At 36.8% G+C, this 16,451-nt stretch overlaps 9 protein-coding genes and 1 non-coding gene across 10 annotated transcripts; 8 read left to right on the top strand and 2 right to left on the bottom strand.

The window, feature by feature from the left end:
* Positions 1-552: 552 nt before the first annotated feature.
* Positions 553-625, bottom strand: RHIMIDRAFT_t14. The gene has a single exon. It is a non-coding gene; the product is annotated as a tRNA-Ala (tRNA).
* A 199-nt stretch (positions 626-824) lies between these two features.
* On the top strand, positions 825-2,096 carry RHIMIDRAFT_271977 (uncharacterized protein). The gene has a single exon (XM_023612285.1). It carries the CDS (start codon positions 971-973, stop codon positions 2,057-2,059), a length of 1,089 nt encoding a protein of 362 aa, XP_023468985.1. The 5' UTR covers positions 825-970; the 3' UTR covers positions 2,060-2,096.
* A 309-nt stretch (positions 2,097-2,405) lies between these two features.
* On the top strand, positions 2,406-4,158 carry RHIMIDRAFT_286660 (Septin 3; the record flags this gene model as incomplete). The annotated part of the gene is made up of 12 exons (XM_023613407.1): positions 2,406-2,431; positions 2,485-2,528; positions 2,585-2,716; positions 2,778-2,799; positions 2,919-2,978; positions 3,028-3,165; positions 3,215-3,332; positions 3,378-3,479; positions 3,537-3,633; positions 3,688-3,739; positions 3,800-3,892; positions 3,951-4,158. 12 exons carry the CDS (start codon positions 2,406-2,408, stop codon positions 4,156-4,158), a joined length of 1,092 nt encoding a protein of 363 aa, XP_023468984.1.
* Positions 4,159-4,236: 78 nt separating this feature from the next.
* Positions 4,237-5,184, top strand: RHIMIDRAFT_286659 (rab protein 6; the record flags this gene model as incomplete). Its single annotated transcript, XM_023613406.1, has 7 exons — positions 4,237-4,303; positions 4,355-4,413; positions 4,463-4,549; positions 4,618-4,690; positions 4,751-4,862; positions 4,910-5,073; positions 5,126-5,184. The coding sequence occupies 7 exons, from the start codon at positions 4,237-4,239 to the stop codon at positions 5,182-5,184; spliced, it is 621 nt and encodes a 206-aa protein (XP_023468983.1).
* Positions 5,185-5,271: 87 nt separating this feature from the next.
* Positions 5,272-5,718, top strand: RHIMIDRAFT_234631 (acyl-CoA N-acyltransferase; the record flags this gene model as incomplete). Its single annotated transcript, XM_023608198.1, has 1 exon — positions 5,272-5,718. The coding sequence occupies one exon, from the start codon at positions 5,272-5,274 to the stop codon at positions 5,716-5,718; it is 447 nt and encodes a 148-aa protein (XP_023468982.1).
* A 46-nt stretch (positions 5,719-5,764) lies between these two features.
* On the top strand, positions 5,765-8,167 carry RHIMIDRAFT_286658 (acyltransferase ChoActase/COT/CPT; the record flags this gene model as incomplete). Its single annotated transcript, XM_023613405.1, has 7 exons — positions 5,765-5,902; positions 5,955-6,079; positions 6,135-6,816; positions 6,870-6,918; positions 6,974-7,335; positions 7,392-7,853; positions 7,907-8,167. The coding sequence occupies 7 exons, from the start codon at positions 5,765-5,767 to the stop codon at positions 8,165-8,167; spliced, it is 2,079 nt and encodes a 692-aa protein (XP_023468981.1).
* Positions 8,168-8,187: 20 nt separating this feature from the next.
* On the bottom strand, positions 8,188-10,537 carry RHIMIDRAFT_248465 (peptidyl-prolyl cis-trans isomerase cyp15; the record flags this gene model as incomplete). Its single annotated transcript, XM_023610522.1, has 10 exons — positions 8,188-8,328; positions 8,388-8,811; positions 8,861-8,979; positions 9,029-9,460; positions 9,505-9,645; positions 9,698-9,803; positions 9,855-10,139; positions 10,191-10,293; positions 10,347-10,412; positions 10,465-10,537. The coding sequence occupies 10 exons, from the start codon at positions 10,535-10,537 to the stop codon at positions 8,188-8,190; spliced, it is 1,890 nt and encodes a 629-aa protein (XP_023468980.1).
* Positions 10,538-10,814: 277 nt separating this feature from the next.
* Positions 10,815-13,749, top strand: RHIMIDRAFT_234628 (uncharacterized protein; the record flags this gene model as incomplete). Its single annotated transcript, XM_023608197.1, has 10 exons — positions 10,815-10,848; positions 10,900-11,176; positions 11,305-11,363; positions 11,422-11,449; positions 11,503-11,572; positions 11,621-11,649; positions 11,710-12,182; positions 12,237-12,538; positions 12,597-13,236; positions 13,295-13,749. 10 exons carry the CDS (start codon positions 10,815-10,817, stop codon positions 13,747-13,749), a joined length of 2,367 nt encoding a protein of 788 aa, XP_023468979.1.
* A 247-nt stretch (positions 13,750-13,996) lies between these two features.
* On the top strand, positions 13,997-15,850 carry RHIMIDRAFT_271959 (peptidase C14). The gene is made up of 5 exons (XM_023612284.1): positions 13,997-14,200; positions 14,256-14,601; positions 14,659-15,108; positions 15,159-15,235; positions 15,291-15,850. Exons 1-5 carry the CDS (start codon positions 14,134-14,136, stop codon positions 15,428-15,430), a joined length of 1,080 nt encoding a protein of 359 aa, XP_023468978.1. The 5' UTR covers positions 13,997-14,133; the 3' UTR covers positions 15,431-15,850.
* Positions 15,577-16,370, top strand: RHIMIDRAFT_198971 (CRE-VPS-2 protein; the record flags this gene model as incomplete). The annotated part of the gene is made up of 3 exons (XM_023606337.1): positions 15,577-15,852; positions 15,905-16,165; positions 16,230-16,370. Coding segments are annotated over 3 exons (678 nt in total), but the record flags the coding sequence as incomplete, so codon positions are not given.
* Between the last annotated feature and the right edge of the window lie 81 nt (positions 16,371-16,451).

Here is a 16,451-nt window from a genome sequence, read left to right as displayed (position 1 = left end):
TTGTAAAATGGTTAGGTTTGGGTAAAGGCTTGAATATAATTTGAGTTATATAAGAGTTTCTGTCGCGTGACCACCAGATCTTAATAGATCAAAAGAAATAACTTGCGTTATATAAGAATAAAAGTAAAGATAAAAGTGAATCCTACTGATACAAGGCTTCAAGATAAGCGTATCGGTAGTTGAGAGTGTTAAAAGAAAAGTAAAAGTATAAAAGAATAATAAAAAGTATTTTAAAATACAAAATGTATTAGAAAGTAAAAGCCTTTAAATAAAAGAATATAAAGATGATTGAGTTATACTGAGAACAGAACTAACTGATTACTAACTGATAACTAGATGATAACTTTATTTAAAAATATTGAATGTATTTATACTAAAATAATTTAAAATTCATTTGTTGAACTTCATACAAGTCGTGAAGTTCGTCTGTTTCAACTCCGCTATTGTTACGATATATTGAAGGTACATGATTTATGAGTTTTGAACTCAGACAAAACAAAAATTGCTTCAATATGTAACGTTACACAATATCACTCTGGGTGTTTAAAAGAGTGGAGACACCGGGGTTTGAACCCGGGGCCTTCCGCATGCAAAGCGGATGTGATAGCCACTACACCATATCCCCACTTGATGAAAAGTGAAAATGAAAAGATAATATATAGGACATAAAGCACGTGACTACCACGTGATATTGACTTTTTTTTTATCCCTTTTTTTTTTTTTCTTAATCCATTGATTATCCACCTAGCTATGTTCGATACTTATGATATTTTGCATTTTTATATTATATTAATATACTTGTGTTAGAAGAAAAGAGAAAAAGAGAATGTTAGAAAGAATCTTCTTTTGTCTACGCCGTACATTTAACGTACGTAGCGTGTGACGTAAGCAATTCAATCTGCACAGCAAACAGCAGTAGCCCCGATATTATATTTGTCACTTGTCTGCAAATTAATGGGAGAAATGCAGAATGCTTAGATTTCCAATATTTCGACGATCACTTGGAGCCTTAAGGCATTATTTACCAGCACCATATGCTTCTCGATTTACATATTCAGGGCTTCGCTACCTTGCAAGTATCCCTAAATTGACTGATGCATCATCTATTATACCTGTACTAGACACAATCGAGGAAAAAACACCAACTTCATATAATGCGTTACTAAAAGAGCTTGCTCTTGAAGGCCGTTCAATGCAGGCTCAGACGGTTTATGATAAAATATTCAGAAATCATGTGATCAAGGCCAACATTGATACATACAGTTATCTGATGATGGCTTACTTAAACGATGGAAAATACAGTGATGCCATGGAGATCTATTATGAGCTACGAAATTATGAAGATCGATCACCGAGCAGCTCGTCAAAGGATTTACGACTAGATTCTAGTGTGTATGAAACCATGATAGAATCATTAACCAAAGCCGTTGTGGAAAAGAAGATCATTGCTAATCAAGAAGAGCCTATATATGAATACACTGTAGGTGATGGCGATTCGCTTATATTAACAAATGTTGAAGGGGATTCCAGCACTTCTTTGTTGACAGCTTTAACATTATTTAACGATATGCGACATCTTGAGATACCAGCGACATCCAAAATGTATCTTTGTATGCTAAAAGCATGTAAGGAGCAAAGAGATGACTATGTGCTTAGAAAAGTACACAAGCTCATTCGTATGGATCCTCATCTGGACCCTGATGCGAATATCATAAACCACTTAATGGAGGCTTACTATGCAGTAGGGGATATCCATGCACTGCTAGATGTCTGGGATGTAGCTGAGGCTGTCGGTGGATTTAATGAAATAACAACTTCGATTGCTTTAAGAGCGTGCGTCAGTATAGGATTTACCGCGAGAGCAAACCATATTTGGGATATAATAAGCAATAGAAAAAATAATCAAGTTCAACCTGATGACTTTAACAAATATTTAGAGTTCTTACTGATGTATGGAGATGCTCAAAAGGCGATCACATTACTGCAGGAAGGGAAAGCCAAAGGAGTAGCCAATGAAGCCAGTGTAAATATTTGGGAGAAATACCAGAGAATTCAATAACGACTCTTCAGATACATATACAATAAACAACCCCTTTTTTTTGTAAAAATGTTTGTATGAACATAGCATTGTCTTTCTCTCTTTTTTTCTCTTTCTTTGGATATTACCCTCTTTTCTAAATGTGATAGCAAAGTAGTAAAGTATTGGAAACATTCGCTCTTTATTCTTTCTTATTTCCTTTCTTTCCTTCCCTTATAAAAAAAAACAACACGTTTGCTCCTTTTCATATCCCTAATTTTCTTTCTACCCCCTTTTATCTAAAATGGCAAAGCTTATTTAAGATTCCTCAATTCGCATAAAAATACCTTTTGTTCTCTTTTTTGATAATTTTTCATAAATATGGCACATGTATTCATTCTTTTCTAAAAAAGTGTAATATGTATCTAATCACCTTTCCTCTCTTTTTAGAGACTTGGTGGTCGCAGAAAAAACGTAAAGAAAGGATTTCAATTCACTCTGATGGTTGTAGGCAAGTATTCTTCCCTTAATATTATATATCACATATTAACTGTTTATGTGCTTTAGGTGCATCTGGCACTGGACGTACAACCTTTGTTAATACCCTTTGTGATTCCAATGTTTTAACCAAAAAAATCTGTGATAACCCTGAAGATGCTCATCATGAACCTGGTATTAATATCAAGCCTGTTTCAATTGGTAAATGAATACTACCTATTGAATTTCTGTAGGCGCTAACACATATACTTTACTAAATCAGAGCTTGACGAAGACGGAGTAAGGTAATGATTGTTATATATAAAAAGCCTGCTCATGACATAAAAGAATGGGAAAAAAAGGGCAAAAAAGGAGATGTTTGCCTAGGGAATAAGGGAACTAATATTCTAAATGTTAAAATTAGAATCTCCTTAACAATTGTTGATACACCTGGCTTTGGTGATAATATCGATAATGAAAAATGGTAAATGACAAAAGAGTATGTATAGTAAACTAAGCGAAGCAAAAAATAGCTTTAAGGAGATTGTTGGCTATCTGGAAAGACAATATGATGATATTTTGGCTGAAGAATCTAGAATTAAACGTAATCCTAGATTCCGTGATAATCGTGTTCATGCTCTCTTGTATTTTATTTCGCCATCAGGACATGCGTAAGTTTTATCTAATTGAAATAGGATAAACATTCATATTTTATGCTAGCCTGCGTGAAATTGATATTGAACTTATGCGTCGTTTGAGTCCTCGAGTTAATGTCATTCCTGTCATTGGCCGTGCAGACTCACTTACACCACAAGAATTAAAGGATTTCAAGAGAAGGGTAAGTTTTGAACATGTCTCGTTCTATGCTAATTCAACCTTTTAGATCATGGAAGATATTGAACATTATAACATTCCCATCTATAACTTCCCTTATGATATTGAAGAAGATGATGAAGATACTATTGAGGAGAATAGTGAACTGAGAGTAATAGAAGGCAATAAGGAATGAAGTTATTTGTAATTTCTAATATCTTGTATGTAGAACCTTTTGCCCTTTGCTATCATTGGTAGTGATGAAGAAATCATGGTGAATGGTCGTCCTGTTCGCGGAAGACAGTATCCTTGGGGTGCAGTTGAAGGTAGAGATATTTTTTTTTTGTTTTTTGAACAAAATACTAAGTCTTCTACTCTAGTTGACAATCCACAACACTCAGATTTTGCACGTCTGAAGTCTGCGCTTTTGAGGTAAAAGTCGCACTATCATCACATCAATTGTACTAATCAATCAATTACACCTTTGATCAGTTCTCATCTTCAAGACCTTAAAGAAATAACTCATGATTTCTTGTATGAAAACTATCGTACCGAGAAGCTTAGTCGCACTGTTCAAGGGGATGAGTAAGTTTAATATATATAAAAAAGCTAAGAGAGACTAATGATTGTATATATATAAAAGTGATATGTCTCTGAATGCAGAGGATATGGCAAGCCAGAGTGTACGCTTGAAGGAAGAGCAGTTAAGAAAGGATGAAGAAAAGCTCCGAGATATCGAATTGAAAGTACAAAGAGAGATTCAAGAAAAGCGAGCTGAATTGTTAAATAAGGAAGAAGCTTTACGTAGCTTGGAAGCTAAACTATCGCAAGCTCAATTACAAAGTGCCTAATAAAATCTTAATTTCATTTTATCAAAATCACTTTTCTCTGTCCCAACTCTTGAATTTTATCTTTTTTTTTTTTCTTTAATGGCAAGTCAAGAATTTAGTAATCCTCTAAGAAAGTTTAAACTAGTCTTCTTGGGAGAGCAAAGTGGTAATGAAAGAGAAAATGAGGCTGTTCTTGGTCTGATTGTTAATTGTGTAGTTGGCAAAACATCGCTCATTACCAGGTTTATGTATGATACTTTTGACAATACATATCAAGTAAGAGCAAATGGAGGTTGTAGAATAATAATAACAACACCAATAATAGGCGACAATTGGCATAGATTTTTTGAGTAAAACGATGTATTTAGAAGACAGAACAGTTCGTCTTCAGTTATGGGATACCGCAGGTCAGGTTGCGTATCGATTTGTTCCCCTTCCCTTTTTTTTTGATTTCCCTTCTTAATAATAGATTAAAAATAGGAACGGTTCCGAAGTTTGATCCCAAGTTACATTAGGGATTCTTCTGTAGCAGTCGTAGTCTATGATATTACAAGTAATTATTAGCTATTGTAAATATGTATTTGTATATATATACAAACCGAGTGTTTTCAAGATAGAGCATCCTTTCAAAATACTTCAAAGTGGATTGATGATGTACGAGCCGAACGTGGATCCGAGGTCATTATTGTTTTGGTAGGAAACAAGACAGATCTGAGTGATAAAAGGTATAGAATGAATGTATCATACATGAGACTAATGTCATATAATAAAGAGAGGTGACTTTTGAGGAAGGAGAAAAAAAAGCATCCGACTGTGGAATATTATTTATTGAGACAAGTGCCAAAGCAGGCCATAACGTAAAGGCCCTATTTAAGCGTATTGCTCAAGCGCTTCCTGGTATGGATAATAATCATGGACTGGACGAAAAGGATCAACGTAAGTAAAGATGTTGATTTTGATGGTGGCATTCATTGAGTCTTTTTTTTAGTGCAAAAAGTCGATCTTAATACAACTGAACAGACAGAGTCATCTGGCTGTGCTTGTTAAATATAAACATTCAATACCCCCTTCTTTAATAAACTGTACGCTTATTTCTAATCCCCGAAGTGTTCGTCCTTTTCTTCTTCTTTCTAAATGAGTAACTCAAGGTCTATACAAATAACACAGCTAACCAACAAGACAATATCAGAAGAGCATTTAAACCAGTTGGTGCGCCTCGTACAGCAGCAGTTATCGAGTTCAACAACAAAGGAAAGCGTCCTTGCTGCCCTTTCGTCAACCCAAAGCGTCATCTTGGGAGCATTCAGTGAAGACATCTTGGTTGGAACTGCTAGTTTAGTCTGTTCACACTGTGTAACTGGCACTCGAGTACATATTGAAGATGTTGTAGTAGATTCGGAACAACGGGGTAAAGGTATAGGCACCTATTTGATCAATGAGACGATTGACCGTGCGAAAAAACTACAAGCAAAATCAATCGATCTTACAAGTCGACCTGATCGTGAAGCGGCCAATAAGCTTTATAGAAAATTAGGATTTGTTCAAAGGGAAACCAATGTATATAGATATGCGAGCCCTTGAGTCCCAACACCTTCTTTCTCTCTCTTTTTCTTTTTCTTTAATAAAAATGACGATCCGATTCCCTGTTGATAGTGATGCCGTTGAGGGTGAAACATTCAAATATCAAAATCAATTGCCAAAGCTTCCTATCCCAGACTTGAATGAGACTGCAAAACGTTATCTGAATGCTTTAAAGCCTTTACAAGTAAAAGCAAGACAAAGGAAAAAGAAAAGCTTATATTTATTCTATAATACAGACCCCCGAAGAGCATGAAGTAACTAAAAAGGCCGTTCAAGAGTTTTTAATCAATGAAGGTCCTAAGCTTCAAGAAAAATTAAAAACTTATGCAACAGACAAGTCATCTTATATTGAAGAATTTTGGTAAAAGAAACAGAAGATCTGCTTAAAAACTGTTACTAATGACCCTCGCAAATAGGTACGACTCTTACCTCCAGTTTACTGATCCGGTCGTATTAAACTTGAACCCTTTTTTCTTGTTGGAAGATGACCCCACACCTCTGCGTAACAACCAAATTGTCAGAGCATCTTCCCTTATCTATTCCACATTGACCTTTGTTCATGCACTCAAAACCCGCCATTTGGAGCCCGATGTTATCCGTGGTAAGCCTCTGTGTATGTCCCAATTTCACCGCCTGTTTGCTACCTCACGAGTGCCTACTGAAGAGGGATGTCATATGGTCCCTCATCCAGAGAGTCGTCATATCGTTATCATGTCGCATTCTCAATTTTATTACTTTCAAGTCTTTGATGAATCGGGTGATTTTACATTGACCGAAAAGGAAATTGCCGCAAACTTAAAGGCCATCCAAAAGGATTCTGCAAAGACACCAGCGGCAGAGGTAGCAAAAAGGGCCGTCGGTGTATTTACAACTGAAAATCGTCGTAACTGGGCCAGGTTGAGACGTCAGCTGGAAAGTGATGATGTAAACAGAGAAGCATTACATTTAGTAGATGAAGCCTTGTTTATTGTCTGCCTTGATCATGTCCAGCCAAAGTCAAGTGAAGAACTTAGTAATAATATGCTATGTGGTACATATAATCTTGAGCAAGGTGTACAGGTAGGCACATGTACGAACAGATGGTACGATAAGCTACAGGTAAAATCAAAGAAACAAAAGTAGTCCTTTTCTGTATCTCACAGCTTCCCTAGATCATTGTTTGCCAAAATGGTAGCGCGGGAATCAATTTTGAGCACACAGGTAAGATGACACCAAGGAAATAAAAGTGTGGCGATGTGTAATTTCTGAGCTGTAGGCGTTGATGGACATACGGTGTTAAGATACGTCTCAGATATCTACACTGATACTATCTTACGCTTTGCGAAGACAATCAATAGTCAAACTCAATCCATTTTTCACAGCTATCGTCAAAGAAGAGATAGCAATGCTATGGCCGCTAGAGAAAAGTTGAATGAAAATAATTTCGTAAGCTACTTTGATCATAATCCTAGGAAAATCGAATGGAACATGACAGAAGAAATTGAACTGGGCGTAAAGTTTGCAGAAACAAGATTGAGCGATTTAACTCTGCAGAATGAAGTAAAAGTACTTGAATTTGATAAATACGGCAAGCATTTCATTACAGACATGCGAATGAGTCCTGATGCCTTTGTGCAGGTACTAGAGTGTACGAATGAATCTACCGTAGCTTACTCTCTCTCTTTTCTATGTAGATGGCTATACAAGCTGCTTATTATGGGCTCTATGGTAAACCTGAATGTTCTTATGAACCGGCCATGACAAAAATGTTTTTGCATGGTCGTACGGAAGCCATTAGAACAGTAACGGACCAGTCTGTCGAATTTGTCCAAAAATTCTTTGACCCCAAAGTCTCTTGTCATAATAAGCTCGAAGCTCTACGTACTGCTCTCAAAACTCACACAAAGAACACGCGTGAGTGCTCGCAGGGGTTAGGCCAAGACCGTCATTTGTATGCTTTAGAGTGTCTATGGGCTAGAATGCACAGAGATGAGCAGAAGCCTCGTATTTTTACTGATGCTGGCTGGCGTACGTTGAATCATACGGTTATTAGTACCTCTAACTGTGGAAATCCTGCTCTTCGATTGTTTGGATTTGGTCCTGTGGTGGCAAATGGTTTTGGTATTGGTTATATAATCAAGGATGATCGTATTTCGGTATGTTGCAAATAGAAACTATAGTCGCTGTTTACCAAATTGATTGTCTATAGTTTGTAGCCTCTTCTAAGCATCGACAAACTGAACGATTACTTCAAACATTACAAAAATACTTGGTTGAAGTCAAGACAATGCTTTTGAATGAAAAATATCCTGGTGGTGTTTCTCAACGTCAGCGCATTCTTGCACTTGAAGAAGAATATGATCATGGTGATGGTTATACTTATTATGATACTGGAGATAGACCTTCAAAGGCAAATGGTATTCATCGTAAAATTGGTAAAAGGTTAATTATACAGGAAAATGACGAATAAAGGCATGATGCTTTTCTTTTTTATCGAATATCAATGTTTATGATTTTGATATCTTCTAAGGGTTTGTTTGTCTTGTCCACTTTTTCACTCTCTATGCTATGTACTACATCCATACCAGCCGTAACTCGGCCAAATACAGTGTGTTTATTGTCCAACCATGTCTACAATAGTGTGCAGTATAAGTATACCATTCATCATTATAAAAATGAAAAAAACTTACCGTTGGTGCAACTGTGATAAAGAACTGACTTCCATTTGTGTTTGGTCCTGCGTTAGCCATACTAACTGTATATGGACGATCATGTCTATACTCTCTCGAAAATTCATCTTCAAAGTCATCACCCCAAATGGACTCTCCACCTGTACCATCACCAAATGGGCAACCTGTCTGAATCATAAATCCCTTGATAACTCGATGGAATATAAGATTGTCATAGTATCCATTCTTTGCGTGCGTAGTAAAGTTCTCCACAGCTTTAGGTGCAGCATCAGGGAATAAACGTATATGGATATCACCAGATGTAGTACGTAGAATCGCGCTTGTGCCGAGTATTTGTTTACGTTCCTGAGTAGCTGCGACTGTCTGTTCTTCACGGGAAGGTTTCTCATTAAATATATCTCGTTCTCCTTTCTGATTGATGTCACTATTGATAATGTAAGATGATATTCTCGATATTCGCTATCGTCACTTACTCAAAGGGTTCTCTCTTTGTCATCAAGTAAAATCGATTCTTATTAAACGCAGTACAGAATAATGTTGGATCAAGTTCCTGGCTCTCTTTAAGTGCTGCATTCTCTGAAGCCACCATTGCCTACAACATGACGTTAAAGATGAATCAGCTTCATACTTTTGTTACTTACCAAAGTATAAATCCCTTTCTTTTTAGGAGCGCCTTGATATAAACTGACATTGACAAATCTGTTCGTTTCAGATTTACCTAGTAGACGAACCACCTTGTTTGTACGGATATTAACAATCTTTATACCCAGTAAGGATCCGTAGATAACAAAGTTTCCACTTTCGTCAAATACAGCATTTACAAAGCGAGATTGGCTTGACTTTTCGAGTTCTCTTTCAACAGCCAAACGCCTACCAAATTCCATATCGTCTAATTTATGAATGGTTGTGCCTGCTTGCTGCATTTCACTAATAACCTGGAGACTTTCATCATATTCTCGAAACATTTTGCCTTGTAAAAACTTGAATAAGCGAACTTGTCGATCAGGAAAGCTCATAGTAACAAAGCTTAATCCATCACGAGAAAAAGTGAGGCAGGTAGGTACTGATTTTTTCTACATTTATGTCAATACACATCCATTGACGCGTTCTTTTTTACCTTTCGAAATTCATAAAGATCAGTTTGAGATTTTAATTCAAAGTCAAGGTTATCTGGTAATGCAAATGGAGGCTCTGGTGACCAATACTCAATCATACCAACTGAATCAACAGAGACAACACAGTTGAATTTCGAGTTAAACTACAACGCGATGTTAATCCAATATGCTTGATCAAAAGGGTTTACAATTTACCTCGATGATATGGACAGGCTTTGAATGCATCTTTGATAGTGTATGTAGTGGCTTACCATCAGCGCGTCCATCATAAATATGTATATTTGAATTGTCTGCTTCAGATCTATAATATAGTGTGAGTCATTTGACATACTCATCTAATATGAGCCCTTACACGGCAACTAATGCTTGTGCTTGTCCTCTTTGATGTATCCAGCACACGCTTTTTGGCTTGTATCTTAATTTGATCATATTTATCATGTCAAAGTTTGTTATATCATACACTTTCATGGACATGTCATCTGAAACTGTCGCCAAAAGCTCATGATCTGCTGATAGGCTAATGTCTACAATACTGGATAAGTGCGATTTATAATGCTTCACAAACTCAATGCCAGTAGCTGTCTTTTTCCAAAACTTCAAATGACCATCAACTGACGTGGTGATGATGAAATCCTTTCTAAGAAAAAACAATGGGTTAAACAGCTAACAATATAAAGGGCGATCTTACTTGGTAACAGCTACATGAGAAAGCACGTCTCTATGCATATAACTCTTCTCGTACATGTCAGCAGATGGCAAATGATCAAGGTAAAGTTTTTCGTGAGCAAGGGCTAGTTATGAAAACATAAGTAAACAGTATTATAAAGAAGATCATAATCTTTACTTCTTTTTTTCTTTCGAGGAATCTCTTCATTAGACGATGGAGGTAAAATGGGTCCAATGTCGTCGTCTTTTTTTTATTATTATTATTGCAAGTTTTGAGTCTTAATCAATACACTTACCAGATGCATTATCCATGTTATGTTCCTCAAATGATCTTTTGTTATTATCGTTTGCTGTCGAATCCTGGGACATCTTTGTCAGAGAGTTGTATAAAAAAGTAATTTTGTTCTATTCAGCAAAAAAAGGCTATCTAATTGAACAAGTCACACACTTTGATCTATATGAAAGATCATAAAGAAAAAGGAGGCCTTATAATAGCATGATAATGTTACATATTGACAGTGTCCGTGTTATATCAGTCATATAGAACTAGAGTTAACCTTTTCTCTCCTTTTTATGTATAAGCATCACTTTGTATAAATAGAGGGTCATTTAATAAATAATTGATCTTTTGGCTCTATTTTGATTAATGAAGGACACAGAAAAGGCTACTCAAGATAAAGGTGCTTTTAAAATATAAAGTGCTTATGCTTTTAGCTAATATTTCCCTATAGTATGGTTCGTTGGAAGCACTTCTTTTTGTTGCAGAGACAGACAATCAGCGTTTATATGGAGAAGACGATGTACAATTACTGCTACCTTAATGCTCACAGGACTTATTATTGCCATTATTGTTGTAATGGTGGCAAAGCCTAGTCTTTTTGGGTTACGTTCCAGCTCATTAAGTGGTGAAGTATCAGCCAGTCCCAGTGATCAAAAAGTACACGGTGTGCCTATAGCAAATTCAAGCGATTGGAGTGACACAGTGGCGGGTATTTCAATTGGCAAAGAGTAAAACCGTGGATAAACATTGATCCCGTCTATTATATCCCAATAAACCATGTTCTATCCGTCTTTCTTTTCTTCTTTCTCATACTACAATACTCACATCATATGCTGGATAATGAAACACCAGAAAGATCTCCTTCTGAAGATGACTCTGAGTATAGAGGAAAAAGACAAAGAACAGCAAGAGCATGTAAAATAACATTGGATCCATTTTTCTCCATGTCTATTAAACAGAATTTGTTATATAGGTGATATATGTAGAAGCAAAAAAGCAAAGTATATGCTGTAGAGTTTCATACTAGTTAAACAGAAATGCTTATTGTCATTAGATGTGATGCTGATATGAGACAACCGTGCACTAATTGCTTACAGCGTGGCAAAGATTGTTCATTCAGCGAAGTATGCATAGTTCATTTTACAACTTTATATGCTCACAACACAGATTAGGCTTCAAGGAAAAGAGGTCCTCAAAAAGGGTAAATTATATCTCATAACAATCTTGGATTTTATTCTCAGTTGCGCAACTGTATGGATAGGTACATTGAAAGTCTAGAGAGCAGATTGCGAGCCATGGAGGACCTACTTCAAGACATTGTAGAAAACTCACGTAATCCAGTACATGAGAATCAAGACAACGTTTTGCATAGACCAAAGGGCAAAATCGTAAGATATCACGGAAGTTCCGCTGGATACCATCTTGTAGGTAATCTTTTCTCTTCGACAAGTGCAGATAATCAAGAAGAAGGCGCCATGCCTATCACAGATACTAGAGATGAACAATCCAAAGTATTTCATATACCTTTTCTTTACAAAAAGGGTGCATTTCGCTTAAAAGCTGTGGGGACTAACAATGATGAATTTGTGGTTGTAAGAGATACAACAGAAGATGAAGAAGCCGAACGGTTAGAGGCAGATGGTCAAGAGATTGTGGACGCCTTTATACCAAGATCGCTCATATCTAGTCTTATATACATGTACCCAAGCTTACTTGAAAGGCTATTTTATGGGAGTTACTAAAGTATTATACCTAGCTATTTTTCTTCAAATCCTCTTCTACCAATAGTAGATAAAGATGATTTTATGACGATGTTTGAAGGCAAAGGCCTTCACTCATTGGCACCTCTTTTGATATACGCCATATGTACCTTTTCTTGCTCTCTGGTAAGCTCAGATGATCCTATGTTTAGAGAAGCCGGTTTAGAACGTGACGAGCTGTATCGTTTATTGAACGATCGTGCAACTGCATTAGTTCGTCGAGGATACTTATTGCCTCGAGAATCTACTATTCAAGCACTCGTATTATTTGCTAGTCATCCAAATTATGCCAGTACTTCGCATAACAGTTGGATCAAGGCGGGCATGGCTGTAAGAATGGTAATGTGCATACATTGATATGATTCTTTACTTATTTGGTTTAAACTAGGCCCAGGACTTGGGGCTTCATCGCACAGTAAATACGGCCAATGCTCTAGAATCTATAAAAAAAAGAAAAAGGCTGTGGTACAGTGTCTACGTTACTGATAGATGGTGCAGTGCCATCATGGGACGACCCTTGGCCATTGTAGATTCGGAGTGCGACGTTGATTTAAAGGTGACTGATGTTCTTTGGCCAGGAGAGGACTTGAGTATTTTTATATATTTTATGAAGCTTTCCAGAATTCTTGGAGAAGTTTTACGACGCGTATATTTAACAAAAACTACAGCAAGTGAATATAGAACGATGGCGATGGAACAAACTGTATGGAGCTTGCAGATGATGCTAGAAGAATGGTATTTCAGCGTTCCTGATGATTGTAAAATTACGGAGGTAGATTTAATGCAGTTATCCGTAAACCCTCGGCTCTATGCGGGTTTAAAAAAGATTACATACGGTGGGCCCTTGACGCTGTGCTATTATGCTGTCACTATTTTGTTACACAGACGTTTCCTTTCTGTTGAAGAGGCTGGGATGCCATTTGTAACAAAAAGCGCAGCTATTTGTATCAAGGCAGCAAAACTTGGCATTGATGTCGCTCAAAAAATACCAAGCAAATCAATGATTTCGTTTGGATGGAACTTTACATGTAAGGAAGAGAGGGAAAAAAAAAAAAGATATGAAGGTATAATAGCTCGCACTCCTAGGTTACTCTGTGTTTGTAGCAGCCTTGATACATGCTTACAATACTAAAAGCAACAACCCAAAAATCGCAGATGAAGCAAAAAAGTACCTTCGCATGGCTACGGATGATGTTCTTGAACCAATGGTTCGTGATGTACCTTCTAAACCACCTGTAGTTGATTTTCTTCGTACCATACCGAGTCTATTTGGCGATGCTCCAGCACAGCCAGTTCACTTTATGCAACAAGAGACAAAACCAGTGACACCTATGAGCGTTCAGCATATACTTTCTGAACAAGCTGAGCAAAGGGATACTACTGCGACACCAAGCCTGTCGGAAAAACAATCGTGGTTACTGAATTCATCTGAGGAAATATGTTGGCAGGACTTATTTTCTACCATTGGTAATACCTTTTCAGACGATACTACAGGTGGAGGTTTTGGATTTGAAGGCTTTGCAATGAATGATTATATATAATGGATAATCATATGCTCTTGGCAGAGGGTAAAGCTGCGCCTCCTCTGTCGTTCAGAAGATCGCGCATGCTGACAAATATATAAGCCGTACATAATCCATTATACATCATACCGTACATGTATGGAAGCTCATATTCGGGGCCTTGAATAAGGTTGCACATACTTACTAAATGTTTTCAAATGCTTATAAAATATTGCCTTTTATCCTATTCTTTCTTTTTTTAATTCTTTATTTTAGCTTTATATTATCATGGTAGACAGTGATCGAGAGGTACGCTCCTGCGTTTAATTGCTTAATTTTTGTTTCTTACTTTCAAAATAGTATGGATATGGAGATAATGCTCCTGGATCAGACGCATATGACCCAGAATTCACTACAGAGGAAATGCTTGAACCGAACCCAAACTATCCACAGCCACCTTTTGTTTCTGAAAATCAGCCATCAACACCAGGTAAAATAAAGAGAAAGTGATGTTTAGCAATATTTTCTAATATCGATAAAAAAAGTCCCTTATGGTGAGAATACGACATCTCCTGACAGCGAATTCTTTCTTCACATTGATCCACGAGTAAAGGAATACGGTACTCCTGAATTTAAAATATCTAATTGTCAAGGAAGAAAGAAGGCTCTGTTGATTGGTATCAACTACTTTGGAACCAACCATGAGCTAAATGGTTGCATTAATGACGTGGAGAACATTGAAAACTTTTTGACGTCTTTATATGGATTTAAAAAAGAAGATATGGTCATTCTGACAGATGACAACCCTCCTCATAGTAAATATTATCCTAATAGAGAAAATATATTGGCTGCCATGAGATGGCTTGTGGAAGATGCACAGCCCAATGATTCGTAGGATGACCAAACATGGCTCAGCGTTCATCATCTAATACGCTTTTTTTTTTATAGATTCTTTTTCCATTATAGTGGTCACGGGGGTAGAGTGAAAGATATTTCAGGTGATGAAGAGGATGGATACGACGAAACTATTTACCCTGTTGATTTTGAAGACTATGAGGGAACTTCGGGTCAAATTATTGATGATGATATGCATGACATACTTGTTAGACCACTATGTGAAGGATGCAGGCTGACATGTATATTTGACAGCTGTCATTCAGGCACAGTTCTAGACTTGCCATTTATTTATTCTACAAAGGGTGTCTTGAAGGATCAAAACCTGTTCAAGGATGCCGGTAAAGGTCTCTTATCGGCAGGAATAGCTTATGCAACAGGAGATAGGCCGCGTGCTATATCTGAATTAATGGAACTAGGAAGAGAGCTTTTCAACGCTCGTGATATAGAAGAAGAAAATAAACGCAGAAACTTTTCTCCTGCAGATGTTATCATGTTTTCAGGGTAAGATTAAATACCAATACTGCTTCACAATGGTATTGAGCATATCTTAGATGTAAAGATGATCAAACCTCAGCTGATGCTAAAGAAGCTGGTAGAGCAACAGGTGCAATGAGTTATGCACTAACAAGTAAGAATAATATATACTTTAAAAGAGATTGTCAACTTATGATCAATAACGCTAGCCTCTCTTCGAAAGAATCCAAACCAGTCTTATCAAGCATTACTAAACAGTCTTCGTGAAATACTACGTGATAAATACTCTCAGCGACCTCAGTTAAGTGCATCTCATCCTATTGATGTAAACCTTCAATTCGTTTGTTAATGCAGTGTGAATGAATCTCCGCTAACAAAGAGACATTTGTTGTTTTTTATGTACCTGTTTTCTCTTCTTTTTCAATAATAAAATGGTATTGCATTTCCCCAACTACATTTACTTTTTTTTGTGTGAGTGTGGTCTAATATCCTTGTTTACAGGAATTTTTGTTTGGTAAAAGAAAGACTCCTGCAGAAGTCCTTCGTCAGCACCAAAGAGCAATAACAAAAGCCCAAAGAGAGTTGGATAGAGAAAGAGAAAAACTTGAACGCCAAGAGAAGAAGCTGATTCTTGACATAAAGAAGTCAGCAAAGGAAAACCAACTAGGAGCGTGTAAAGTTATGGCAAAGGATTTGGTTCGTACAAGACGTAATGTTCAAAAGTTTTACCAAATGAAGACGCAATTACAGGCAGTTGGTCTTCGTATTCAGGTATAAATCATCATTAGGTTATGGGCTTCAACATCTGAAACAAAAAATATAGACTCTAAGATCAAGCCAGCAAATGGCTGAAGCTATGAGAGGAGCAACAAAAGCAATGGGGGCAATGAATAGACAAATGAATTTACCTAAAATTCAACAGATTATGATGCAGTTTGAGAGAGAAAGTGAACTAATGGACATGAAGGACGAAATGATGGGTGACGCAATTGACGATGCCTTTGAAGAGGAAGAAGAGGAAGCTGAAAGTGATGAAATTGTGAATAAGGTATTGGATGAAATTGGTATCAGCTTTAACCAAGAGGTAAGAGGAAAAAAAAAAAGAAAGAAAATTAGTTCTTGATCAACTATTGACATATTCGAAATAGCTTGGAGAAGTACCTTCTGGTATTAAACAAGCAGAAGCTCCTTTAGGATCTTCTGGTGAAAGAATTGCTCAAGCAGAAGGGGGTTTGTCAGCTGATGATGCTGCCTTACAAGCAAGATTGGACAATTTAAGAAGAGAATAATAACAATAATAATACCCAGATGATATTTGTGTATTTTTAAAATAAATACAGTGCTCACGATTCCAATTTATGGGTTGTCAA

The sequence above is a fragment of the Rhizopus microsporus genome (genome assembly GCF_002708625.1).
Source record: "Rhizopus microsporus ATCC 52813 unplaced genomic scaffold scaffold_3, whole genome shotgun sequence".
NCBI lineage: Eukaryota > Fungi > Mucoromycota > Mucoromycetes > Mucorales > Rhizopodaceae > Rhizopus > Rhizopus microsporus.
Note: the sequence above shows the minus strand (reverse complement) of the source record. Positions and strands in the feature narration are given on the sequence as shown.

Excerpts from the sequence above, each read along its gene's own strand:
- RHIMIDRAFT_271959 (XM_023612284.1), top strand. The coding sequence starts at position 14,134 with ATGCTTGAACCGAACCCAAACTATCCACAGCCACCTTTTGTTTCTGAA. Across the intron at positions 14,201-14,255 it reads AAATCAGCCATCAACACCAG|TCCCTTATGGTGAGAATACG; the intron begins GTAAAATAAAGA and ends CGATAAAAAAAG. Across the intron at positions 14,602-14,658 it reads GATGCACAGCCCAATGATTC|ATTCTTTTTCCATTATAGTG; the intron begins GTAGGATGACCA and ends TTTTTTTTATAG.
- RHIMIDRAFT_271977 (XM_023612285.1), top strand. The coding sequence starts at position 971 with ATGCTTAGATTTCCAATATTTCGACGATCACTTGGAGCCTTAAGGCAT.